Below are 26,103 nucleotides of genomic sequence, written 5' to 3' on the forward strand. Positions count from 1 at the left end.
TCCTGCAACATGGGGAACCATGGCAAGAAAGGAAGCTCTTGTAGAATGTGCAGCCCTTGGTCGCAAATTGTGATCTTTTCACACAGCTACACAATCATTCAAACAAATCATCAAATCTATTCAGAAGCAAAAAAGACCTGGAAGAGCAATCTTTAAATAAAGCTGAAGTGTCTCACGTTGTTGCCCTGACCTTCCCAGTGAACACTTCAAAGGTACAAAACTCAAATTTCATGATAATGTAATAAAGTAGATATAGACAAACGACACAACATTAATACCCAGAAATTAATCTCTGCACTGACAGACAACTCATCATCGGCAAAGGCATCGAAAACGAACACTGGAGAAAGGGACTCTCCACAAATAGCATTGGGAAAACTTACAGGCAATATGTGTCATTTTTTTCCACATGAAAATTAATTTAAACAGGAAGGCAGGGAGCAAAGACCTAAATATAGCACCCAAACTATGAATATCCTAGAGGAAATCGAAGAACAGACTCCAGAGCACTGGGACATGGAACAGGTGGTGCGGACTTTGTAAGACTCCAGAGCACAAGAAACCAAAGAAAAGGCAAAGAAATGGAAGTGAGACCAGAGAAATGTTTTTGCACAGCAAAGCACATCAATAGTAGAGTGGACAAAGATTCTCTACAGTAAGCCAAGATTAATATTCAAGATTAATATATAAGTGCCTTAAAATGCTCATTCCAAATCACCCAATTAAAAATGGCAAATGATATGGATTGATAATTCTCAAGATCAAATAGCCAAAAAATTTACAGAAAGAAAGGAAATTCATTATCTCTAAAGGAAATTCATGTCAACAACACAGACACCATCTCACTAATGATTCTCAAAGAATATGGAGAAAAGGAAAGTGAATTTTCATTTAGATTCTCAAATATCTAATTGGTGGAACTAAAAGTAAGTGAAGCCATCAAGGAGTACACTGCAGAGGTTTCTCAAGAACTTAAGAACGGAAATAGCAGATAATTTGGGTGCCCCATTCCTAGGCACACACACAATGGAATCAGTTGTAAGAATATGTCCACTTATACCAAAAAGGATGAACTGAGGATTCATTAAGTGAAGTACCTCAGACAAACAGGGGATCTTCATGACAGAGTGTATAACAGTGACAACTATAGGCAACAAAAGTGGGGAGACCCTCAGAGAGCTTAAAGAAAAAGTTGAGTCACTGGGTAATCCAATGCAGGTAGCAGTAATAGTTTGTTTATTCCACGGCATGGCGGTGGTAGAGAGAGTACACGTCTGGAGTTTACAATTACTGTATATATTTAACGGAAAAACTACTAATGAGGAGCCCAAAAGTTTTAGACACAAATGATCACAAAAAAAGATATATAAATTATACCAGCTAACTAGTACCTACTATAGACACACTAAAATTCTACTAAGTCATAAATACATATGATTATGTTAATAAAATATTTAAAAATGTTTAAAGGAAATGCTAACTGCCCTGATATATTATCCAATGTGTGTGTATAAAATTATCACATTGTAGCCTTCATAACTCTGAACAATTAATAATTTATAGGTTCGGAACATGCAAGCCCACACAGCTATTAATTGGTATTGCATGGATTCAAACCAGCACTCTCTTATTCATAATGCATTATTAAACACCTGCCAAATCCCAAGTCCCCGGTTTATAGGGTAGCAGCTGTCACTATGTAACTAGCTCAAAACCTGGTATTCAAAACGGTGGCACAGTGTCCGAGGCCTTTCATTCTTTTCTGTTTTTTGTATATGTAACAATTTGGTGTGGGTTTGTTTAATTTCAAGTGGCCCAGGCTGGTCTTGAATTGGGATCCTTCTGCTTTGGCCTCCCAAGTCTATGGCATACAGGGGAGTACCACTGTGCCTGGCTGGCTGGGATCTTTAGCATACCTTTTTTGACTTTAGATCCATATCTAACCAATATAAGGATGAAAGATGGCTACATTTTTGCTTTATTTTGGTAGGTTAATGATCAAAAGCATTAATAACCACTTCAAATTGAGAAGGATTTGAAGAAGCATAAGGCTTTGGGAAACCAGTTGCTGTTCTTCATTGGAACGCAGTTCAAAAGTGGGGTTAGGTGAGAATTCTGAGCACCAGTGAGGAAACTCCAAGGAACCACGCTAGTCTTGGCTGATTTTGTGTGGCAACTTGACACAAGAGTCATCAGAGAGGAGGAGCCTCAGATGGGAAAATGCCTCCATGAGATATAGCTGCAGGGCATCTTCCCGATTAGTGATCAATGGGGGAGGCCCCAGCAAACAATGAGGAGCAAGCCAGTAAGCAGCACCCCTCCATGGCCTCTGTCTCAGTTCCTACCTCCAGGTTCCTGCTTGAGTTCCTGTCCTGACTCCCCCAATGATGGACTACGGAAGTATAATCCAAATAAACCCCTTTTATCCCCAACTTGCTCTTGTGGTCATGTTTTATCTTGGCAATAGAAACCCTCAACTAAGACAACATATAAGGCAAAACAAACAAACAAAATCCCAAAACAGCCATGTGTATTGAATTGTAAACCCAAACCTAAAATTATGTGACCAACTCCTACATACTTCCCAGTTCTTTTCCGTTATATGTACACGCATGTGTGCATGCACATTTCCAAAGGTATAGGCCGTATTTTTCATCTTTCCAAGAACCTACATGGTGATGGATATTTAAAAATGTTTATTTTTTTCCGGGGGTGAAGGGGTAGAGGGTGGAGGGGTGGATGTCAGACGAAGTAAAGGGGTGCCTATGACAAATGAAATGCATAAAACATTTTAATATTTAAAATTCAACTCAGTTATTAATAGCATTTAAAAAGCTGTGGCTCCTAAATACTGCTGTTTTAAAAGTTGGTATAAATTTTCCCATGTACGACAAGTTTTAGGTTTAGTCATGTGGATTTTTGCTTGTTTTTCTTTTTCCCTTGCTACCAAATGGACCAGAAATTTATCTCAGAGTTCCATGGTCAGATGTCAGAACCGTTTTGCTGTTGTATATAATATAGTTAAATAATATGGTTTGTACAAACTCTGAACTACTGGTGGGAAATTTTCTGGGGCAAAGAAAGACTAAGGGCAAACATGCTAAGATAGTTTGGGAAAGAGGCTGAGAACACACAACTGAGGGAACGGGAGCTGCTCTTCTGTACTTTGTCACATGACTGGCATGGGCCTATCTGGTGCCAAGCACAAAACTAAGACCTACTTAAAGAATTGCCTCCTCCAGTATGGCTTGTATATATAGAGCCTTGCCGATCCTACTGCCTTCCCTCTGTCAATGGAACACTGTCTTATAAGAAAAACGTATAATGGTGGGGATGCAGCTCAGCGGCAGGCACCTCCTCAACTATCCAAGTCTGATTTAACCCCTGTAACCCTGGAGGGGCACAGCAGACCTACTGTCCTGTGGGATCTAACCCAGCTACTTTACCTGGCATAGAATTAATCTTAATCCAACAGTACCCCCTGCTCACTCTCTCCAACAGAGCTACACGTGCTGTTTTCCACTAAAACCCCACCCTTTGACATCTGGGTCTAAGTATATACACGTCTTTGCCTGGAAAAGACCTTCTTCACTCTCTCCCAGCTCCTATCATCAAAGCTTTAAGTATGCTGTTAAAAAAAAGTATGTATGTTTTTATTAAATAATAACCTCAATCTTATCTCCTGCTGGCATTGGAGAGTAGCATACTTATAGAAAATCCATGCGAATATAAGCATGAGGAGCAGATTCTACAGTGCTGGCCCCCACAATGGCCACTCTGATGCCTGTCGGTGTACGGCATCCTCTGTACTTACTTTTGATTTACTGTGTCGGATGAGGGCAGAGAGCAGTCTGTTTGATTCGCCCATCACGCCGGCATGATCTTTGGCTTCACACCACTCAACCAAACGCTCCACCAATTTAGCATTCTTTCCCAGTTGCTCAGCAGCTTCTGCTATAGGAAACAAGGCAAAGCAAAAACAAAGTAAATCACTGACAGGCAATCAGCTAATGGGAAAGCAGGTGTGGGGAGGAAAGTTACAGGTCTAGGAAAAAGTGCAGCAATTTTATAAAAGCAATTACTGCGAGTGCTCTTGCCTGATGGGCTATTTAGCTTATTTGATAACATTACAGGCTTTCCCACAGATGCATGAACATGAAACTTCATATCGTGGTTAAGCCTAGCACTCTGTTCATGCTCTGGCAGACTGTAACAAACGGTTTTCAAAAGGACTCCAAGCAATCAGGACAGAGAAGGATTAAGAATTTGAAAAATCATATAAACAACAAACAAAAAACCAGGTCACTCCCAGAAGTGGTTTTTATTATTGTGTGTTCAAATAGAAAATTCAAGATGAATTGGTAAAGATTCCAACTATCACTGTACTAAGACATGGTTTTCCAGACAAAGTGAACATGGGTATAAAAAATGTCTAAGCAAAAAGGGTGCCTTAGGAATCAGTAACAAATCAACATACACAGCACTTAAGATATTAATGATAATATACAATACAATCTTTACTCATTTAGCATGAAAATTAAGTAAAAAAAAAATAAATCTCTTTTAAACTTTCCTTTCCCATTTTATAAGTCTATAATGCTGACAATTAGAAAATCAAGTCCCTTTAAAGGTAAGGACACATGAATAAGAATACCATACCAGGAATGTGACTTGGAGATCATTTCTTTTACCTTGTGCGTCTATTAACATTCTTAGCGTTCCCAGGAGTTTGAACTGAACTGGGGGCATTTCAGATTTAAGGAATTTCAAAACCGTCTCCGTGACCCCAGCTGATAGCATCTTTGCTTTATTTACAACTGGAAGAGAAAGAGGCTATGGTTAAAATGGTGCTAACGTTCTCAATAAACATCCACTCAACACACATCTGGTACTTACTGGTTTTAAGGCCCCATTTTATAGCTTTCTATTTAGAAATGTGAAGAATGGGGCTGTTGGGCATGCTGGTGTATGCCACCAGTAAGAGCATGGGATGCTGAGGTGAGAGAATCAGAAATTCAAGGTCCTTATAACCTACATAACGAATTTGAGACTAACCTGGGATAAAGCCCTGACCAAGGTGTGTTTGGGGGGGAGGGAGGGGAGTGGCACAAATAAAACATGAGATTGAGTATATGTAAATATTCTGTTTACTGGAACGTAGCAGACATAAATCATACTAGGCTTTTTTTTTTTTTTTAAAACCACAATTTTAAAGCATTTTGTTAGAAATTGCGTAAAACAAATCTGAATTGTTTACATTTTACAAAATACTCATTCACTTACTTTAGCGTTTTTTTTATTACTGTATTTGACTTGCTGTACTAATACAAATGTGACAGACATTACTAGATACTGTCAATATGCTATACAAATCAGACCCATGTCAACTGGAGCTTCATGTCACCACACTGATTTGTCAGAAATTCAATTTTAGGCAGGAGAGTAAAAGAATTAAACAACAATCATCTATGTGATTTTTCTCCATGGCTCAAAACTGTTGATCTAAAGACACACCAAGGCTCTCTTTTTTTTTTTTTCTTTTTTTTCGAGACAGGGTTTTTCTGTGTAGCCCTGGCTGTCCCAGAGCTCACTCTGTAGACCAGGCCGGCCTCGAACTCAGAAATCCGCCTGCCTCTGCCTCCCGAGTGCTGGGACTAAAGGCGTGCGCCACCACGCCTGGCTAAGGCTCTTTTCAAAAACTGTGTATCGGCTTACAGGATGAAATAAAAAAAAAAAAAAAAAAGCCCATGACCTTAAATGATGGTTCTTTAGGGTACTCTGCTCATATATGTCACATCTCACGTCACCTGAAGATACCTAAGGATGCTAATATAATGTATGTGTGTGTGTGTGTGTGTATGTATGTATGTATATATATATATATATATATATATATATATATATATATATATATATATATATACCTAAGCACCTAAGATAAAGAAGAGCAAAGCGTTCATCATTGATCAATTCTTCTGGTTATCTGAGGTCAGTTTGTATTGTCACAGAAAATATATTTAATACATGGCTTCCATTTCTTAGCTAGGAATAAGATGAGTAACTTAAAGACTCTTCCTAGCTCTGCCCCCTTTGAGACAGCATTCTGGAACTCACTACATAAGATTGGCCACTAACAACCTCTCTGCCTCCCAAGGGCTGGGACTCAAGGTTGTTCCACTCGGATGGCTCTCCCCCTGGCGACTCCTGCTAGGGAGGTCCCTGAGCCACACAGCTGCTGCTTACCTGGAATGGCTAGATTCCTGAGGGCACTTAGTGCGGCGTGCTGCACCGTCACATTCCCGTCTTCTACGTGTCTGTCCAGCAAATCCATGAGTTTTTCTACAATCCCATTGTCTACCATATGAATACAATTTCCATCTACACAAAACAAAGGCAAGTTTCCTCCTTTATTTAAAAAATTGTATAAATACCCTACAGCACTACATCTTTTACTCTCTCCACTGATCCATATCAGAAGCCTAATATTCTGCCAGTCTTAAGGCCTTTACTAAATAGTTCTTTTAAAGAGAAGGGAGGACAAAATAAGTCAGCCGTGATCATCTGTAAGATTTAACAATCCTGAAGGAAAACCTTAAAGTCTGAGATATTTGGGTACTAACATAACTCTGTGAGTTGAAACTCTGTAACTAAATTCATGTGATCAACCAGCCACAATGAGGATGCACTAAAAATATCATCTAAACGATTCTCAGGATACATGCACAAACAGTATAGAAAACAGATAATTTCATGTTTGGGTGTGGTCTTCTAACAAAGACATTGCCTAATGCATATATAAATTTTCCAAAACCTGAGAAAATACAACACGTTAGGTCTCAAGCACACTGGATTAGGGACACTCAATCCGTGTTACGTATGAAGAGTTCACACTGTAGTCAAATTGAATTACAAAAAAACCAGACCATATTTTCTAGAGATAATATGAGTTCTTAGATTAGCTATCAAGAGTATCAGATTTCACAAGGTCCAATGCCTTTGAAATATTATTTTTTAAGATTTATTTATTTATTATATGTAAGTACACTGTAGCTGTCTTCAGACATGTACACCCACAGGATTACTGAGATGTAAACATAGATGTAAGAATATAACCCAATAGCCCAAAAATGAGTATTCAGACTATTACAGCCAAGATACCATAACTGGGAAAGGATCTATATGCCCCATTAGATGGATACGCTCAAGTCACTAAACTTGAAGTGCAAAGTATTCAAAACCATCCCATGATCATCAATCTTTAAACACTGAACTTCAGATGGCCATACAAAATATGTTATATATTAGTAAGTCAGTAGAGACTTCTAAAAGTTGGAGGAAATAACATACAAACATTTCTAAACAGAACACTTTTGATATATGTGATGGATAAAGCAGAAACTTAAAAAATGCAGAACACTTGGTTCACAAGGAATAACTAATGTGCATACCATTCCTGGCAAAGTTTGCAATTGCTAATGCCCCAGCGAGCTGCAGCTGGTGGTTATCTGATGGAATCCAAGAGAGCACCCTCTGGAACACACTGCCTTTGCCTCCTTCAAAAAGCTTCTGCATGGATTCATCTAGAGGGAAATGAAACAAATCGTTAAGTGAGGAACTGGGCTTAGGGCTTGCAAACCCACGTTCCAAAGTGGAAATCCAACGAGGAAACTAGAAATCTTGTAACGCGTTATTGGTAGCCATTAGACACTGAGGTTTGTGAACTGTGTAGCTCAAGTTTTCAAGAGCCACCCAGCCTTCAGTGCCCTGTCCCCACGACAGGCCTTCAGATACGGAAGGTAGTGGGGACTTAACTGTTTCTCAAGTTTGTCATTTCTTGTTCTTTTCACGGCCTAGTGTTGTGTTCACAAAAGGCACAATAGGAATAAAAACATCTGCCGACCATGTCCTCTGGTTGGCAGGAGTTAAGACTTACCTCCAAGCAGTAATAAAACCATGAGGTCGGATGCAGTTTTAAGCTCGGCAACGTCGTCCTCTTTGTTGCTATCCACCTTCTGTTGAACGATCTCTAGGAGACACTCTACCAAACCTGCTTCAACCAGCTGCAGCTTAATAGCATCTGAATAAGGAACAATGTGGACAAATCACAAGTTTTGATGACACAGGGCCTCTGGGACAGTGACCTGTCATGAAGAATTTTAACTAGTGGATTTTAAGATCAGTTAATGTACAACTTAGAAACAAAAAATAAAACACCTACCACCACCACCACCAGCAGCAAAAAAACAAAACAAATAAAGAAACAAACAAAAATCCCCACCTTTGAATACTTGAGTTTCAAGACGAAGTATTTGACAGTCCAGATTAATTATATAAAGACTTCATTTTTCTATTTGAAATTATTTATCCTCTTAAAGTATCCTATAGCACCCCCCTCCCCCCAAAAAACCAAAACCAAAACCAAACAACAACAACAAAAAAAACCAGGTCTTTTTCACCTCGGATAACACCAATATTACAACATTTTTAGGTATTATGATTATGGTAAAAGGCAATAGTATATTATATACACATATATCTATAATACACAAATATTGTTATGTAAAGTTAAAATATATCTACTATGAGATTTGAATAAAAAGCTGTAAAAAATTATGGTACTATTAGAAAATCTGAACCTACACACAAGTATATACACTTGGACTGGCATTTGTATAGATGCAATTTTTCTACTGTGGTTTGTAAATTTATAAGTTTTGTTTTTAAAAAAAGCTTCAAGTTTTCATTACTGTAAGCCATCTTTGAGTCATGACTACATGGTGATTCCTTACACTGAATTCTATTTCCCAGTATGTCTTTAAAAATCTTCATAATATAGTTGAAAAGAAAAGAAAAATCTTCCGTGGCTAACTGATAAAACTATGGTATTTCAGAAAAAAAAATAATAATTTCATTTAAAAAAAAGAACCTGACTGCAATGGCAATCTCTCCCAACACTACGTCTATTGTTCTATAGTCCCAACACTACGTCTATTGTTCTATAGTCCCAATATCTTACTCTATTACTCTACCACGGTATTTTTGAGGACTTTATATCTGTAAGCCATATCTCCTTCTGTCAAAAAAAAAATGTAATTTTATTGTTCTGGTTGGAGTTTCCTTTGGTAATTGGATTCCATAAGCTGTCTATGTGTCACACAGCAATGACAGTTTCTTGGTGTGTGGAATAAAGAGTTTAAAATATACATATGCTTAATGTTTATACTTTAGGTAACCAGCATGGAACATTTTAACTTTACATTATCACAAGGATTACTAATTTTCCTTTGAATATCTTTAAACACACAAAATACTTTTAAAAAAATGCACCTGTATTGGGCCAAACTTAAGTAGAATGTTTCCTTGGTTACATACAGAATATGAGGGCTAGAGATGTGTAGAAACTAGACCCAAAAACTATGATAAAGTCTTAGAAATTCTAAAGCCTTGAACCACAGATACAAAGTTACAATTACTCTTTTTATAAAGCAAAAGAAAACAAATCATAGACAGGATACAAATAATTAATACAGAAACAAGTTTTCAAAGGCCCATCACTCTGAGCCCTGTAGTTATTCAACAGAATTTATGTGGATGAGAAAACAAGCAATAAATAAAACACTACCAAACACTCTGTAAGGAGGTTACAGTAACTCTTTGGCATAATCCTGGAAGACCAGGATAACATTTCATTTTGTAGAACCAAGGAATGAGATGAAAAAAGAGGTTTCTCCCTAAAGAGCAAGATTTAAGGCATTAGGAACGGGTAAAATATGCAAAGATGGAGGCTTACAGATCTTTTGTCTCACAGTTTGACTGTAATCACCAATTTAGAAACCTTACATTGCCTTAGTTAAGACCAGCCAGACATTTTGGCAAAGCAGACATCCTAGCGCATTTATCAACACACAAGGTATATCTTTATCACTTATTTGAATGTGTATACATGTGTATATTGCATGTACATATTAAATATACTAAGTAAAGGGCAGGTTATACTTAGGCCCATGTTTCAGGAGGTCACACTGAGGAAGGGGCAGCACAGCTAGGAAGTTGCTGGACACAGTAAGGATAGTCTCTACCCCTTTAGCTAACCTTGGAGACCCTCACAAACACACTCAGAGGTGTGCTTCAATCTTAGGTCCTTCTCAACCTAAGTCTACCAGTCTGGCAATCAAGATTATCTAGGATATAACCTTTATTTAAAAGGCAGAGAAAAGCCACATTTGCAGAGAATATACATATTAAACATAAGCAACTATGTAAATTATTCTTTATTACCCAGATCAAGAAATTGTCAACTGTACAAGAAGTCCCTCTATGCATTTCTTTCTGATCACAAACCTCCTTTTGCAGGTCTCATGTCACTGCCCTAGTTGATATGACAAATCACTTGCAATTTTATTACTTCACCAAATATTCATTCCTAATAGCTAGTTTAGTGCTCTTTTCTTATTACTATTTGTGTGTGTATGTGCATGCATACATGTGTGTGTGTGCGCGCGCATGTGAGAGCGTGTGTGTGTGTGTGTGAACGGAGAGGGGAATGTATGCTCATGCAGAGATCAGAGGACAACTTGCAGGAACTTGTTCTCTACTTATACATGTGGCTTTGGGAACTGAACTCAGGTTTTTTGGTTTGGTGTCAGGATAGCCTCCTATAGTTTAAGATAAACTTTCTAGTTTTTAATTACAAATTAAAGCCAGTACTTTATCTAAAATAAATTTTAAAATTTAATGCAGACCTGGGTGTAGCGGCACATGTCTTTAATCCCAGCACTCGGAAGGCAGAGGCAAGTGGGACTCTTGAGTTGAGGGCCAGCCTGGGCTACATAGTAAGTTCCAGGGCATCCAGAGCTACATAATAGAGAGATCCTGACTCAAGGGAAAAAAAATGCAATGGGAATGCCTCCAACTGTATTTGTCCTCGTTCCCAAGTCTGCTTAGCAGAATCTGAATTTTCATTCCGTGTTGTATTTTAAATTTTGTGTGTATGCATTTCCTTCTAGAAGTCTTTCTCAGACAGGGCATCTCTGAGGTGGCCCTGGCTGTCTAAAAACTTGCTCTGCCTACCGTATGCTGACCAGAACGTTGGTACCTTTGTAATTGGGATCTCTGCTTACCCGTCTTCAAATGTGGCTGGTGTACATCCATTCCCAAAACATTTAGTCTCTCTTGGTACCAAAACAACAAAACCAGTAACCACCACCACCACCATTACCAAAAGGGAGCGCGATGATCCACCTCCCTCTGTGCAATTTTCTCCTTTTCTGTAGACTTCATTCAGGAGTTCCTACTGTGCTTCAGCTCACAGGTTCCCTAATTCAACTATATGTATCCTGCTGATAAGCCTGCCTGCCAGCAAGTACTTAATTTAGGTTAGAAATTTCAATTCTGGAATTTCTGTTTATTTCTAAATCTGCTGTATTGCATTTTTATTATTTAAAAATCTTTCTTAAACATTGCTTTTCATCTCTCTAACCATACTCACTGACCTGTTTTAATCTTTTGTTTGTGTGTACGTGTGCATGTGTGTGTGAATATGATGTGGGTGTTCACGGTGCACACATGGAGGTCAGAGGACAGCCTCGGGCGTTGGTCCTCACCTTTTGCCTTGTTAAGACAGTCTCTCTCTCTCTTGTTCACGGCTGAGCACAACAGGCTACTGTCCTCCACTGTGCTGCAGGAGCATTGGGATTCTACATGCATGGGTTTATGTGGGTTCTGGGATTTGAACTTAGGTCCTCACACTTGCCCAGCAAGCATTTTCCTCAGCAAGTACCACCCTTTCTAGCTCCCAGCATCCTTACTTTAAATCAGTGGAGAAGAATTCCAGCATCTGGACATTCAATGCTATCTGTTCTTATAATTTTATTGTGTTGCCTTATCAGTGTTTTGTCGTATTCTGAATATGTGAAAGATATTATATGTGAAATATCACTTACAATGCAGACATTTGTTTCCCGATACACTCTTATCTTTCTGGGTCCATTTCTTAAGATGGTGTGACGCATCAATATTCTCACTGTAGACAGGCCTGGAAAGCCTCGCTGTATCCTCTTGTGTCTTTAGAAGGGTTCATATAGGATTAATCTCTTTACCTCACTTTTCTTTTTCAAATGTGGTTGTGTGACGATGCACATTTAGGCCGGATGCCATCGCTGGGAGTCTTCCTCAGTCACCCCTGACCCTATTTTTTGAGACAGATGGCTCACTGAACCAGAAGCTCACTAACTGGGCAGGCTGTGTAGGAACCAACACCCAGGGCTCTGTTTCAACCTCTCCTCTGCCACACTTGACTTACATGGGTTCTGCAACCTGATGCCTGAATGGCAAAGTCTGTACCCATTAAACCATCTCCATAGCCCTCGTTATCTTCTACATCAGAGCAGAAATAACTGTAGAAGCATCTTTGCTAAGACTTTAAAAATCAAACTTGGAAAGAGGCTTCTCCAAATTTAGATACAGTCATGGAAAAGATAGTATACCTGAAGTTAGAGTTATAAAAATAAAAAAATATAACAACATTAATAGTGCAAAGAAGGTTTTTGAATTAAGAACTGGCATTGCAGCACCTGAGACACACTACACAACCAAACATCAAAAGGTGTTTTTTTTCCTTACCATTCTCTGCCAACGGAGCTAGAACTTCGAAAATCATTTCTCTTTTATCATGTTCTATTTGTTTCTTGAATAGTTTTACCAGTTCTTCAGCAATGTTTGTGCTAGCAAACTGTTCTTTACTCGACTCTGAAAAATAGCAGAACAATCTAGAGTAGGCAAACAAAATTAAATGCAGAGATCTGTCTGCTGCTACTTTTGGCACTCCGTCCTTTGTATTGTTACTGAACACAAATGTTCTTCACACACAGGAAGCAATCAAACTGACCTTTAATGCCCTTGAAAAAGAAAATGTCTAAAACTTTAGAGAAAATGTTCTGACCCAATTTCATTTGAAGCCATAAAAATTGTTCACTGTGTAACATACAGGTAACCATAGCAACGATAAAATCACTAAGTCATAAATTCACACTTTCAAGGCTTTCATGCAAAGGAGGAGGAAACTGTTCGGAACAAATTATATTTTACATTGCTAAATAAAAGATGACACCAATGTATCTTTAATGTCACTTAACTGAGATGCTTTTGTACTGGTTCTGACATGCTAATAAATAACACTGTATTTCTGTTCTTTGTCTTTGCGGTGTTACAGACTGACTCTCAGGCCTTGTGCATGTCCTCTATCACTATTTTAAGGCCAACCCACCAGCATTCTTGAAGCCTCGCCCTCTATCCTGTTCAGCATGTCTAGGTAATACCTATTGAGATACCTTACTTGCCCTGGAAATATTGTTTAAAGTCTTTCTCCTTATTTTTCAGACCGGGTCTTACTCTATAGCTTGGCTAGCCTCACTGAAGCCCAGGCTGGCCTTATATTCACAAGAGATCCACTTGCCTCTCCCATATGCAGAGATTAAAGGCATGCAACATCTGAGTTTGATATTTGTAACCCACATTGGAGAGATTTACCAAAGTTGCCATCAAATCTCCAGACAAGCAGACAGACATAGACACACACACATACATCTCTATTATTTTAAACTTTGAGTCAAACTAAAGTACTATATGGCTTTCAATTTATAGTGTGTTTAGAAAAATCAATAGTTAAGAACAGGTGCCTTTTGTTTCATTATAAAGTAGAAGATAAATAAATATATCTATGCTTTAACTATTACATTAGGGCAAAACACTAGTGACTTTCCTGCAAACATAATGAATTATCAACATGGCTGTGGGAATGATTCATCCTAAAAGTTGGAAGGGAAGCAAAGGAGAAAGAAGAAACACAGAAAATAGAGGGAAAAAATGGAACAGAAAGAGATGAGGGCAGAGATGAAGTCCTTTGGTTATGACAAAGGAATGTCTGCAGCACTGGTCCTGTTCTACCTGTCGTCTTATTGTCAAAGGTCTCTCGGGTTTTCTTATAATAATGCTCTTACAAACACTTAGGCGCCACAAGACGGCTCGCAGGTAACTGGGAACCTGACTTCAAACCTACGTCATAGAAGGGCTGAGGCGGTTCTTGCAAGTGACCCTCACACTCATGCTGTGTGGCATGCACACACACATAGTATGATCTTTAAATGTATAATATGAGAATATTTTCTCATATATAGAAAACCTGTCAATTTTAGGGGTTTTGTAAATAGACAGGGAAGTAACATAGGTTGCTGATACTTTTAGAGTTCTATAATCAAATAATTCATATTTAAGAAGAAGAAGATATAATATGTTTCTTTTTGCTTGTGTTCTGGTGTGAGTAAAGCCACAGGCTTTGTTAACTCTTAGAAGCACTCTACTTCTGGGCTCTATATTCAAAGCTCCTAATGTTTAAGTCCTAATACATAATATAATCAGAGAAGCAAAATAGTTACAATTGTAAACAAATTACAAAAAAAAGATCTAATTTCATTTTTCTAAACACTGAAGAAAGCATCTTGAATACGCAAAAGAAAAACTAAAATAATTTAAGTGGATCCCAGGTTCATAAAGAAACAGTCACTGTAAGAGCATTAATAGGTTAATGACACTCGAGACTTGTGGCGTAGACTTACCGAGTTCTGCTAAATTCCCGAATGCAACGAGACACATCTCGGTGAGAGCTGCATTGTGGCAGTGAATGCCCAGTAGCTTCACTAAGGTCGGGATAACACCCATATTAATAAGCTGGGCCTGAAGGGAATCTGTAAAAACACACAGAGAAAATGGGAAGATGTGTTTATATTAGCAAACGTGTTATTTTCTGGAACTCAGCTCTTTCTGAATGACAGTGAAGGCCAACGGAAAAGTCCACTCAGCTGACATTTTGGTTGTGAGCCTTGTAGTGGTTGAGCCATCTCCAGCCCCAGTTCACTCATTAGATTGACTTGAATACTTATATCACAATAGTTCAGAAGTCCTGAATTTTTAATCTTTTCAATGATTACCAGAAATTCAGAAATGAAATAGTTTCAAAAATATTATCAAGCCATTATTTTTTTTCTTCTAAACGGGGTCTTCATATACCATTAATTTATTTAATGATCAGGCTTTTAAGATATACAAATAAACCCAGCATTGGTTTTAAATGAAATGGTTAGAAACATTTGTGTAACAGCAACTCACAGAATATATGCAAAGACTAAGAGAAAACCAGGAAGTTTAGAGACTGAGAAAGAAGAAAAGAATCTTTAAAACACAGTTCCTTCAAAATCACAAAATATATCAAAAGTACTTGACAAGCAAAGCGACTAGCTCCGAGTGTCTGCCTGCAGACTGGTCTCTGCTGACCACTGGGAAGGAATGCGGCTGTAACAAGGGGGAGTAGTCTACAGGAGCTTCCTTACTGGCTTTACTTAATTACAGAGCTGGGTCACCTCGGTGGGGTGAAATGTCAGGCAACACTGCCACTGTGGCTAACATTTTCTAAATAACCAGTTTTAAATCGCTAAACATGCCTTGTATCTCCACAGTGAGTTTTCATGGACACCGATAATAAATAAGATACCCGCAGCAAGGTTAAAGGCAAATGAACCCAAACGAAAACCCGAAGTAGTACCTCTTAGACTAGGCTGAGAAGAACGGCAAGGGTTCATGCGTTTACACAAAGCACTACTTGTCAGTAATGGGTTCATGAGAAAGCCTTTCCAAGGCTTTCCCTCCAACTTTAAAATGATACGCTATTTAAGAGCTAATAATTCTCTCAAAATCCTTTAAAGTGATCTGGGGTGTGAAGATAAACTGTTTCTTACAAAACATACTTTCTTCATGGCACAAATCCCTTGATAGCTACCAATCCCATTATTCAAAGCTCTTCACCTGGAGGACAGGGTGACTCTCAGCAACAAACACAGAGAAGGGCTGAGCTCTCTGACATGCCAGCTCATTACCTGCCTGGTGGTCTTTGTTGTTAACTCTTTATGGCTTTTAGAATGAATTATGAAGAGATGGTCAAGACTAATAACTGCCCCTGAAAACCAGTAGGTAATTATAGCTAATTATGATTATTGGGGCCTGTCTGTACTAGAAAGGGCCTATTATCACAAACAAGAATAGAAGGTAGGCCTGAGAAAATGGGAGAGCTACATTTACTGTTCAAATGATCTAATAAAACATTTCAAAATTGGCGGTGAAGCTTATTCTAAATGAAGTAAAATGTTCACTCAATGAAATAATGAGCTTTTATACTTTAATGTGAAAGCTTTCCTGAATGTAACAGGAAGTACTTAAATGAATGATTCTCAACACTTACAAGCATAACGCTTATGTTATAGAATACAGTGCAGTATGTTATACATGGGCTGAATACTTCCACTGTAAATATAATATTATTTGTAATGATCATGCACCACGAACCTTTCTGAGTTAGAAACTATTCCGGTTACTTACCAGTATAGTGTTCGGTACAGGTAGCCCAACCCAGCATGTCACTGTTCATTAAGTACTGTCTCTACTCATCCTATCTTATCACAGACTGCGGGGCTGCTTGACACTAAATCTCAGGTACGTAAGCGTGAGCACTAGCGCATACATTGAGTGGGAGTCAAACTCTGCTCTCCGGCTGCTCACAGAAGCATCACGCACCCCCTCAGGGCTGTCAGGAGGAGCTTTCTAAACTCCCAACAGTGCAAGCACATCAGAGGAGTAACATTTTATGAGTAGGATAACTAAATCAACAGGATGATGGAGGCTCTCCACATTCGCCTACCTTGGCATCTCTATCACTTCCTTGGACTACTTTAAAAATGTCATAAATTTAGGTTTCAGGGTAAAAGAGGAAAAAAAAATTAAAGCATAGCTTAACAAAGTCTTTAAATCACAAACTGCACCAATAACATTTAAATGAGAGCAGATCACTAGGAAGAGCATGGCCAAATGGTGTTAGTCACCATACTTTGCAAAAATTGCCTCTTTTTAAAAACATGTTTAAAAACTACTCAGGAGCCAAATTAATTATATACTCACATATAAAACATACATACTATACACAAGAGAAAACATACAGTCATCTAACTGGACAGACTCACTTGGACCAATTGGGTGCATTCTTTTCTATTTCTCTGATGCTAACTAAGAGCAATAATCATACTCAAATAACTCAAAGATTTTTTCACATAAATTCTCTTTGAATACTGAAGACCCAGATGAGAAAAAAAAAAAAACAAAAATAAAAACAAAAACGAACTAAGCAGGTACAAACTTTCACTTTATGGATGGAGGTGTCCTAGAACACCTAGGGTTCTCTAGTGGAATTGCTGAAACCCTTCCAGAACAGTTACCAAAGGGGAGTGTGTCTTATAAAAATGCCAGGATTTTGTCTGTTGTTTTCAATGCTGACATGTGTTCTGTCACTGTAACAGAATGAGCGGTAAAAACACTTGTGCTCTGGCTGAATCCAGGCAGTGGCACTTAAATAACTTCTAGATTCTTTCTGGTTACAATTGTCACAGTAAAAATCTTGTTTTTGTCAGCAACGTTATTTTTGAAAACATTTTTCATAGACTGTTGATGTTAACATATAATGTGCTTACCACTTTAAAATGTTATAGGAAATACTTAAAAATTTAATTTCTATCACTATAAGCATTGCTAGTAATAATTTACACAATAAAAAGTTCTTCAAGATCTTTATTTTTTACAACTAAAAGGGCTCAGAGATCAGACATTTAAGAGTCACTGTAAAAGAATTACCGGATTTTTTAAGAGTTGAGGGTGTGGAGGAAGAAATCATGGGAAAACATTTGATTGTTAATGAAATACTTGTCCGCTATAATAAATATAAGGGGGAAAACCAACAACAAGAGAAAACATGTTAAAACTAGGTGTTGGGTCCATATATTTTGAAAGAAATTACTTCCCTAAGGCATCTTACTTTTTCACCTTGTTTATTTGAACAGGCTCTACTACTTGGGTCTAGAAGACTATTCCAGATCTAATTTATTTCAGATATAACTATGTATGTTACTATTAAGTAAGTCTTCATCTTTTTCGTGTGGTATGTTTTTACTAATGGAAACACTGTATATATAACTGGTATTTTTTGTTTGTCCAAAGAAAGCTTGTGAATGTTCTTCAACAGATAACATCTGACATCCATGCTCTCATAAATCTAATCTGGAACAAGAGTTTTAAATTAAAGACCAATAGGCAGGACTCTGTAGAACCACAAGTAATTCACATTTTCTGAACACAGTGAAAATATGTGGAACAAGAGCAAGACTGTGACGTTTGCATCCCTTCACAAACACCAACAACTCTAGGTGAATTTGTATCAGAGATTCTACAAACACAGAAACACACGATACGACCCAGGCTCATAGACAGCAAACACGTATGTGGGAGACAGCCTTTAGACAACACAATGTCATAAATGTCTGAAGAATTTCTACAACTGCTCCTGACACACAACACAGACAAATACTGACTGAAGTACAGATTTACAAAACCACATTATATCAAGATGACACAGGCCCTACATGATCTATGGGGAGGAGGAGGAAGAAAGGCACTGAGGGGGTGCAATACAGATGCATATACAAAGAGATAGAAGGCAATCAACGCATGCGCTGGTGTGAACACTTACCTACCTACATTTGAATTTCAATGGTTCCAAGTTCTTCAGGTCACATTCATGGAAACTCCAAAGAATGGAGATCTGGAGAGAAGATCTCAAGTTGAGGAACTTTTTCCCCCTGAGTTTTAAGTTTCATGTTTTAAACACTGGTATAGACTATAGGTGTACAAAAGTATGCCGAAACGCCAATAACTGTTATATTAATCTATTACTAAAAATAGGTTTCTTAAGTTTATAACATGTTTAGCTAAGTGTTCTACAGACAATACTAAAAGATTATTAACCTTGTTGGTAAGACTTAAAGATGAAACTTTATCAAAAGGAAACACTCCCTATACATTAGTATTGTATGTATGGTATTTCTCTCAGTCACAGAATATAGGTAGGACAGTGCATTCAAACTCTAAGCTAGAGTAAATGAGCAGCACAAGTTGGTGCAGTGAAAATCAAAAGGCAGAAGTCTCGATGAAATGCTCCATTACGAACTGGTTAAAAAACAAGGGAGCATAATAGAAACTGAAGAAAACCACCCGTGACTTAATGGGACTGCACTCCCCACACTAGGATATGAGCATTAAGAGTCAGAGATGCTTCCAGTGACGCAGCATCAGACCGCAGGCTGGATTTAGCTCTTTACTTCTGAAATGAAAGCTGATGTAAATACAGTCACTAAGAGGGTGAGTGGTGTTACTTGGCTACACAATTGCACCTGTGCAGGTAAAGACTTCTTCCACTTTACAGGTTACCAGGAACACAGGGGAGAAAGAAAGAGTTATTCTAAACCCAGTGCTAAGGGTATATAAAACACAGTTAAATATTTAAAAACCAACCTCCAAACCATTATTTTAAGAGGTTTTAAAAAAAGAAACATGCATATGTGTTTCACATTCAGAATGCCCCATTAATCCTCAGGTTTCAGCGACACATAGGAACTTCAGAAAGAAAAAGAGCAAATCAAGATGCTTTCATCTTGAGATTATTGGGAGCTTAACCAATAAGTTCATGCTAAAAGTTAATAAAATAGAGAATTCACAGAAATTCTTTCAGGGCTCTGAAAATAAAGTAGTCTCAACATAACATGCTTTGTCTTTCGTGAAACTCTGAATGTGAAGGATAGTAAACACAGGATAGGAAACTGTAGCAACAACCCCAAAGACAGACTTGTAAGAGGAAATGGACAGCAATCTATTATTCCCAGCCCAAGCTGCATTCCCAACATCTCTGTGGCAAACATCTCTTTATGTACTAGCTAATTTTTCTCAGTACCATCTTTAGGTTAAATTATTGAGTGCAAACAAACTCTAGTTCTGTGAGCATGTCTACTTTGATTTTAAAAGCATGTTCCTATCTCAGAAACTGGCTATTAAGGTTAAAACTCTTAGAGCAGCATTAGTGGATGTGGCATAAAAAAACCTCTTATTAAGAAAAATAATCAACAGCTCTCTCCTCATATGGTACTGCTAAAATAAGCTCAGGTTTTGTTTAGCAAACTAAGCTACATGCCAAGTTAGTGTATATACCTTAGCATGAAGACTTTACAAACAAGGATATAAACTATCTAGTTTTTATAAGAATAAGATTTTGTCTTTTAAAAATATTTTTATTCACCATTCTAGAATAATGTAGTTTTTACACTTCAAAATCACACATTTTCCATCCATTTATCTGCAAATTTAATTTTTTTAAATGATGGGAGTAATACTCCATTATGTAAACTTACCATATTTTCTTTATTTAGTCTTATGTTGAGGGACATCTCAGTTGTTCCCAGATTTTGGCTGTTATATACAAAGCAGTAATGAATATGGTTGAGAAAGTTAACTGTGTCAGGATGAAGCATCTTTTGGACATATGCTCAAGAATGGTATGGCTGGCCTCAGATTAGTATTGATCTGCACTTCTGTGATGGCTAAGGATGTTGCTCATTTCTTTAAGTGTTTAGCCATTTGAGTTTCTTCTTTTGAGAATTCTGTTTACTTATGTAGCCCATTTTTTGATTGGTTATCTGATATCTTGGTATCTAGTTTTTGTTTTTTGTTTTTTGAGTTCTCTACGATTTTGGATATTAGCCTTCTATTGGATATGTAGTTTGGTGAAAATATTGTCTCATTCTTCAGGTTGCTGCTTTGTTTATAGGATGGTGTCAAGTTCCTGTGTAGGAGCTCCTCAGTTTCATAAGGTTCCATTTATTAATTGTTGACCTTAGTACCCGTTTTAATGTTGCTCTGCTCAGAAATTGTTTCCCTGTACACATTCAAGGTCATTCTCCACTTTTCTTCTATCAGGTTCATCCTATTTGGTTTTATGTTGAGATCTTTAATCCACTGGGACCTGAGTTGTATGTAGGGTGATAAGTATGGATCTATTTGCATTCTTCTTCATGCAGACATCTGTGTGACAGCACCATTTGTTGAAGGTTTTTAAAAAAAATTTACTGAGTGCGTGTTTCTGTCTTCTTTATCAAAATTAGGTGTCTATACATGTCAGGATTTACATCTGTGTCTGCAGTTCAATTCTACTGATCAACATGTCTATTTTTTATATTATTATCATACTGTTTTTACTACTGTAATACAACTTAAAATCCAGGATAATGACTTCCAGCATTTCTTTTATTTTTCAGGATTGTTTTAGCTATTCTTGGGTTTTGTGTGCACCTATACAAAGCTGAAAATTTGATCTTTCAAGATCTGTGAAGAAATGTCTTAGAATTTCAATGGGAACTGAAATAAATCTGAAGACTGCTTTCGATAGGATGGCCATTTGTATATTAATCCTCCTCATCCATGAGTATGGGAGGTCTTTCAATCTTCTGATATCTTCAATTTCTTTCTTCAATGTCTTGGAAGTTTTGTCATATAGATCTTTCACTCACTTGCTTAGAATCATTCCAAGACATTTTGTATTATTTGAGGTTATTTGTGAAAGGTGGTGTTTCCCAGATTTCTTTCTCGGTCAGTTTTTGTTTTTTTGTTTTTTGGTTTTTCGAGACAGGGTTTCTCTGAATAGCCCTGGCTGTCCTGGAACTCACTTGGTAGACCAGGCTGGCCTCGAACTCAGAAATCCGCCTGCCTCTGCCTTCCGAGTTCTGGGATTAAAGGCCTGCGCCGCCAGGCCCGGCGCTTCGGTCAGTTTTATTAACTGTAGTTTTCCAGTGGAATTTTTAAAAAAAGATTCATTTTATGTACACTGTAGGTGTCTTCAGACACACCAAATCCCATTACAGATGGTTGTGAGCCACCATGTAGTTGTTTGGAATTGAATTCAGGACCTCTGGAAGAGCAGTTGGTGCTCTTAACTGCTGAGCCATCTCTCCAGCCCCTTCAGTGGAATTTTTAGGGTTGTTTATATATACAATCATATTGTCTGCAAAGAGAGATATTTTGACTTCTTCCTTCCCAGTTTGCATCCCTTGGTCTCCTTCAATTGTTGTACTGCTTTACTGAAACTTCAAGTACTGCATTGACTAGTATGGAGAAAGTGGACGACCTCGACTTGTTCATTATTTTAGTGGAACTACTTTGAGCGTATCTCCCTTTAATTTCATGTTGGCCATGGCTATGGGCTGGCTGTAAACTATATTTATTATGCTGATGTATGACCCTGTATAAAAGTCTCCAGGAATTTTATCATGAAGGATTTTATCTAAGGCCTTTCTGCACCAATGAAATGATGTGACTTTTGTCTGTTTATATAATAGATTTATAGATTTATGCATGTTCATCTAGTGGAATGCAGCCTAGTTGATCATGGTAGATGATAATTTTGATATATTTTTAAATTCAGTATGCAAGTATTTTATTAAGAATTTTTGCATCTGTGCTCATAAGGGAAAGTGGTCTATAATTTTCTTTTTTGGGTCTATGGTGTGGTATCAGATTAACTGTAGTCTCATTAAACAAGCTGGACAATGTTTCTTACGAGCCACTTGTACAATAACTTAAAGTATTGGTATTAATTTTTCTTCCAATGTATGGAAGAATTTGCACTAAAACCATCAGGCCCTGAGCTTACTTATGTTGGAAGACTATCAATTTCTACTTCTAATTCATGAGCAGTTATAGGTCTGTTTAAACTGCTTATCCAATTATGATTTAACTTTGGTAAGAGGTACGTATAGAGGAAATTACCCACTTCGTTAAGATTTTCCAATTCGATCTTTGAAGTATGTCTTTATGACTCTCTGGACTTCCTTGGTGTCTATTGTTATGCCCCCCTTTTTATTTCTAATTTCATTAACTTAGATATTTTCTTTCTGCCTTCCACTTAATTTGAGTAAGGGTTTGTCGATATTACTGATTTTCTCAAAGAATCAAGTCTTTGTTTTATTGATTTTTTTGTTGTTTACTTTTTAATTTAAGCACTTAGTGCTATGAACTTTCCACTTTGAACTGTATTCACTGTGTCTCCATAAGTTTGGGTATATTGTATATTCTATTTCATTCAATTCTAGAAAGTTTTAAATTTTTTTCTTAATTTGTCTTGACCCATTTTTTTTTCATTCAACAGTGTGTTTCCATGAGTGTGTAAGCTTTCTGCTGTTTCTGTTATGTCTAGCTCTAATCCAAGGTAGTCGAGATAAGATGCAGAATGTTATTTCAATTTTCTGTATCTATCCTGTAACTTGCTTTCTGTTCAAGTATGTGGTTAATAGTGGACATGCGGAGAAGGTATATTCTTTTGAGACTTGGTGAAATGTTCTGTGTATAGCATCAGTTAGCTCTAGCACTTCTGGTTTTTGTTTGGATGACTTGTTTATTGGCGAGAGTGGGGTACTGAAGTCCCCCAATATTAGCATGTGAGCATCAATATGTGATTAAAGCTGTAATAGTGTTTATGAACTTGGTTGTCCTCCTATTTGGACCATAGATACGATTGCAATGTTCTCTTGAATTTTTTTCCTTTGATAAAGCATTTAAGTCCTTCCTATCTTTTCTGATTGGTTGTTTGACTACACACTTGCTTGTTAGGTTCATTTGCTTGGAATACCTGTGTATTCCTTATTGTGGAACTGAGACCACCGGGGTCTCATTTATGAGTGAGCATGGTTTGTCAATCACTCTTGGGTTGCTATTGTGGTATGTATGTGTTTTCTTGGGTGTAGTTAGCCTCTTTCGGTTGGCGTTTCCTTGTATCTTCTTTTGTAGGATTGGGTCTGTAGATAGATGTTGCTTAAATGGCTCTATCATGGAGTGTCTTATTTTCTATATCTATGGTCATTCCGTTTTGCTGAGTATAGTAGTAGTCTGGACTGGCATCTGTGGTCCCTTAGAGATGATAGACTGTCTAGATGGTCCCTGTAGATTTTAGAGACTCCATTGGTAACTCAGATGTTATTCTAATAGGTCTGCCTTGATATACTGCCTGGTCTTTTCCCCTTGTTTTGTACGCTTAGTATTTTGACTATTCTGTGCTTAGGGTACTTTCTTTTCTAGTCCACTCTTATTTTGTTTTCTCTATGCTTATTGTATCTTGACAGGCATCTCCTTGATAGATTAGGGGATTTTTCTTCTATGGTTTTGCTAAAGATGTCTTCTGTGCCTTTGTCCAGTGTTCCATTTCCTTCCTCTATTCCAATTACTTAGACTTGCTCTTTTCATTCTATTTCAGATTTCCTGGATTTTTTTTGTTTTGTTTTAGTTTTTTGTACCAGGTATATTTTAGATTTAACATTTTCTTTGACAAAGGTATCCATTTGTTCTATTGTGTCTTGGAGGCCTGAGAGTCTCTCTTCGATCTCCTGTATTCTGTTGCTGAGACCTACCTCTGAAGCCCCTGTTTCAGTTCCTAAATTTTTCACCTACAGATTTCCCTCAGTTTGGGTGATCTTTATTGACCTTATTTCCACTTTCAGGTCTTGAACAGTTTTATCCTATTTCTCCCATTGTGTGTTTTCATAAGATTTCTTTAAAGCATTTTTCCATTTCCTTTTTAAGGACCTCTATCATATTCATAAAAGCTACTTTAAGGTCTTTTTATTGTGCTTCAGCTATGGTGCAGTACTCAGAGCCTGCTGTAGCAGGGTTGCTGGGCTCTATTGTCCTGGCTGTCAATGTGTTTTTATGATGGCAGCTAGGCAGCTGTGTTTGGGAACATTGTACTTCTAGGTGCTAACATCTTATCTTTGTTGGGTGGGTGTTTTGTTCCTTGGTTTCTGTTGTGGTCTCTGGTTCTTGTGAGGTGGCTGTGTGCTGCTTGGTAGGGAATTCTTTTGGAATCCTGATAGGAGTGTCCACTTGGGGTTCCTCGTTAAAATGAGTTTCTAGGTATTGAATGGTGACTTAGGAATGGGGGTGTGCTAGGAGGTCAGAGAGTCCCCAGAAAGCAGGTGTTCTACCAGAATCTCCTCAGTTCTCTGGGAATGGGGTCAGAGAGTAAGGACAGGCCACCACAGAAAGTCTGCTAGAGAGGTGAAGATCTACCGTTAGCCTACCTACTCTTCTCACCAAATTGCACTGCAGGTTCCCAGGGAACGTTGTTGGAGTTAGGGATTAGAAGGAAGCAGTGAGTTGGGTGAAGGAAGTTTGGAGGGAAAGTTCTGTATGATCCATTGGAAATGGGGGCACAGAGAAATGGGAAGCAACACTAGGTGGTCTGCTATAGAGGGAGAGATGAGACTGGGGGAATTATACTTAGTGGATGAAGGGAGAGGTGAAGTTCTATAGTTATCCCACCTGCTTCTGTAGTGTAGTGGCCTCTGGGTTCCCAGGAAATGCCTGCTGGGGCTGGGAGCTAGGATAAAATAATACACAAGAGGAAGGAATATCTGTGTGACGCACTGGAGATGTATGTGCAGGGCTATGTTTGGATGGAGGTGCAGCAGGTCAGGATTGGGGAGTACAGAGTGGTCTTCAGAGCTAGGGAGACGACAAGGGAATGAACTTGGAGTAGCTGGGTGAGAGGTGAAGAGCTGCAGTGAGCCTACTTGATTCCTTGGTCCATATGGCCTGTGAGTACAGCTGATGTTGGGGTCTGGGATAAAGCAGTGAATGGGGCGGGGGGGAGGGGAAGATCTGTGTGATTCACTGAAGAGGGGGCTGGAAATGGGAGGCCACACCAGGTGGTCTGCTGCAGAGCTAGAAATAAGACTTGGAGACATGGTTTTGGAGCAGCTGAGGGAGTAAGGAACTACAGTTAGCCTATCTGCTTCCCTGGCTGGAGTTCGGAACATCTATTCATTCCTATTCATTCATTCATTCATTTTTTAAAATTAATTACTTAATTCCATTTATATAATGAGTCTTGTAATTAAAAGTCCAATTTGGGAATTCTCAGGTTTTGTGAAGTGGTTGGGGTAGATCAGAAAACCAATGTTGCCACTTAAAATTTTCATGATGTGAAAATCATACCCAATGGCCTTGAGTAACTGTCTTAAATCCAAATTTTAGACAAATCCAGAGAAAACAGAAAACAAACAGGTCAGAGATACAAACCCACAGGGCCTTTGCTCCTCCGCTGCCCTCAGTGGGTGTGTATGTAGCATTACATTACAT

General features: G+C 38.1%; 1 protein-coding gene across 4 annotated transcripts in view; it reads right to left on the minus strand.

The window, feature by feature from the left end:
* The window catches only part of Rap1gds1 (Rap1 GTPase-GDP dissociation stimulator 1), a 139,145-nt gene that overhangs the window by 17,245 nt on the left and 95,797 nt on the right, over positions 1-26,103 (minus strand). For 2 of the 4 annotated variants that reach the window (XM_021195727.2, XM_029537412.1), the window contains 7 exons: positions 14,613-14,741; positions 12,622-12,747; positions 7,934-8,077; positions 7,449-7,580; positions 6,244-6,378; positions 4,692-4,817; positions 3,815-3,951 (listed from right to left, as the gene is read on the minus strand). In XM_021195727.2, coding sequence (XP_021051386.1) covers positions 3,815-3,951; positions 4,692-4,817; positions 6,244-6,378; positions 7,449-7,580; positions 7,934-8,077; positions 12,622-12,747; positions 14,613-14,741 — 929 coding nt within the window. Of the gene's footprint in view, positions 1-3,814; positions 3,955-4,691; positions 4,818-6,243; positions 6,379-7,448; positions 7,581-7,933; positions 8,078-12,621; positions 12,748-14,612; positions 14,742-26,103 lie in introns of all 4 variants that reach the window. The other 2 variants (XM_021195726.2, XM_021195728.2) reach the window with 1 other exon arrangement.

Source organism: Mus pahari, chromosome 4 (assembly GCF_900095145.1).
Source record: "Mus pahari chromosome 4, PAHARI_EIJ_v1.1, whole genome shotgun sequence".
Lineage (NCBI taxonomy): Eukaryota > Metazoa > Chordata > Mammalia > Rodentia > Muridae > Mus > Mus pahari.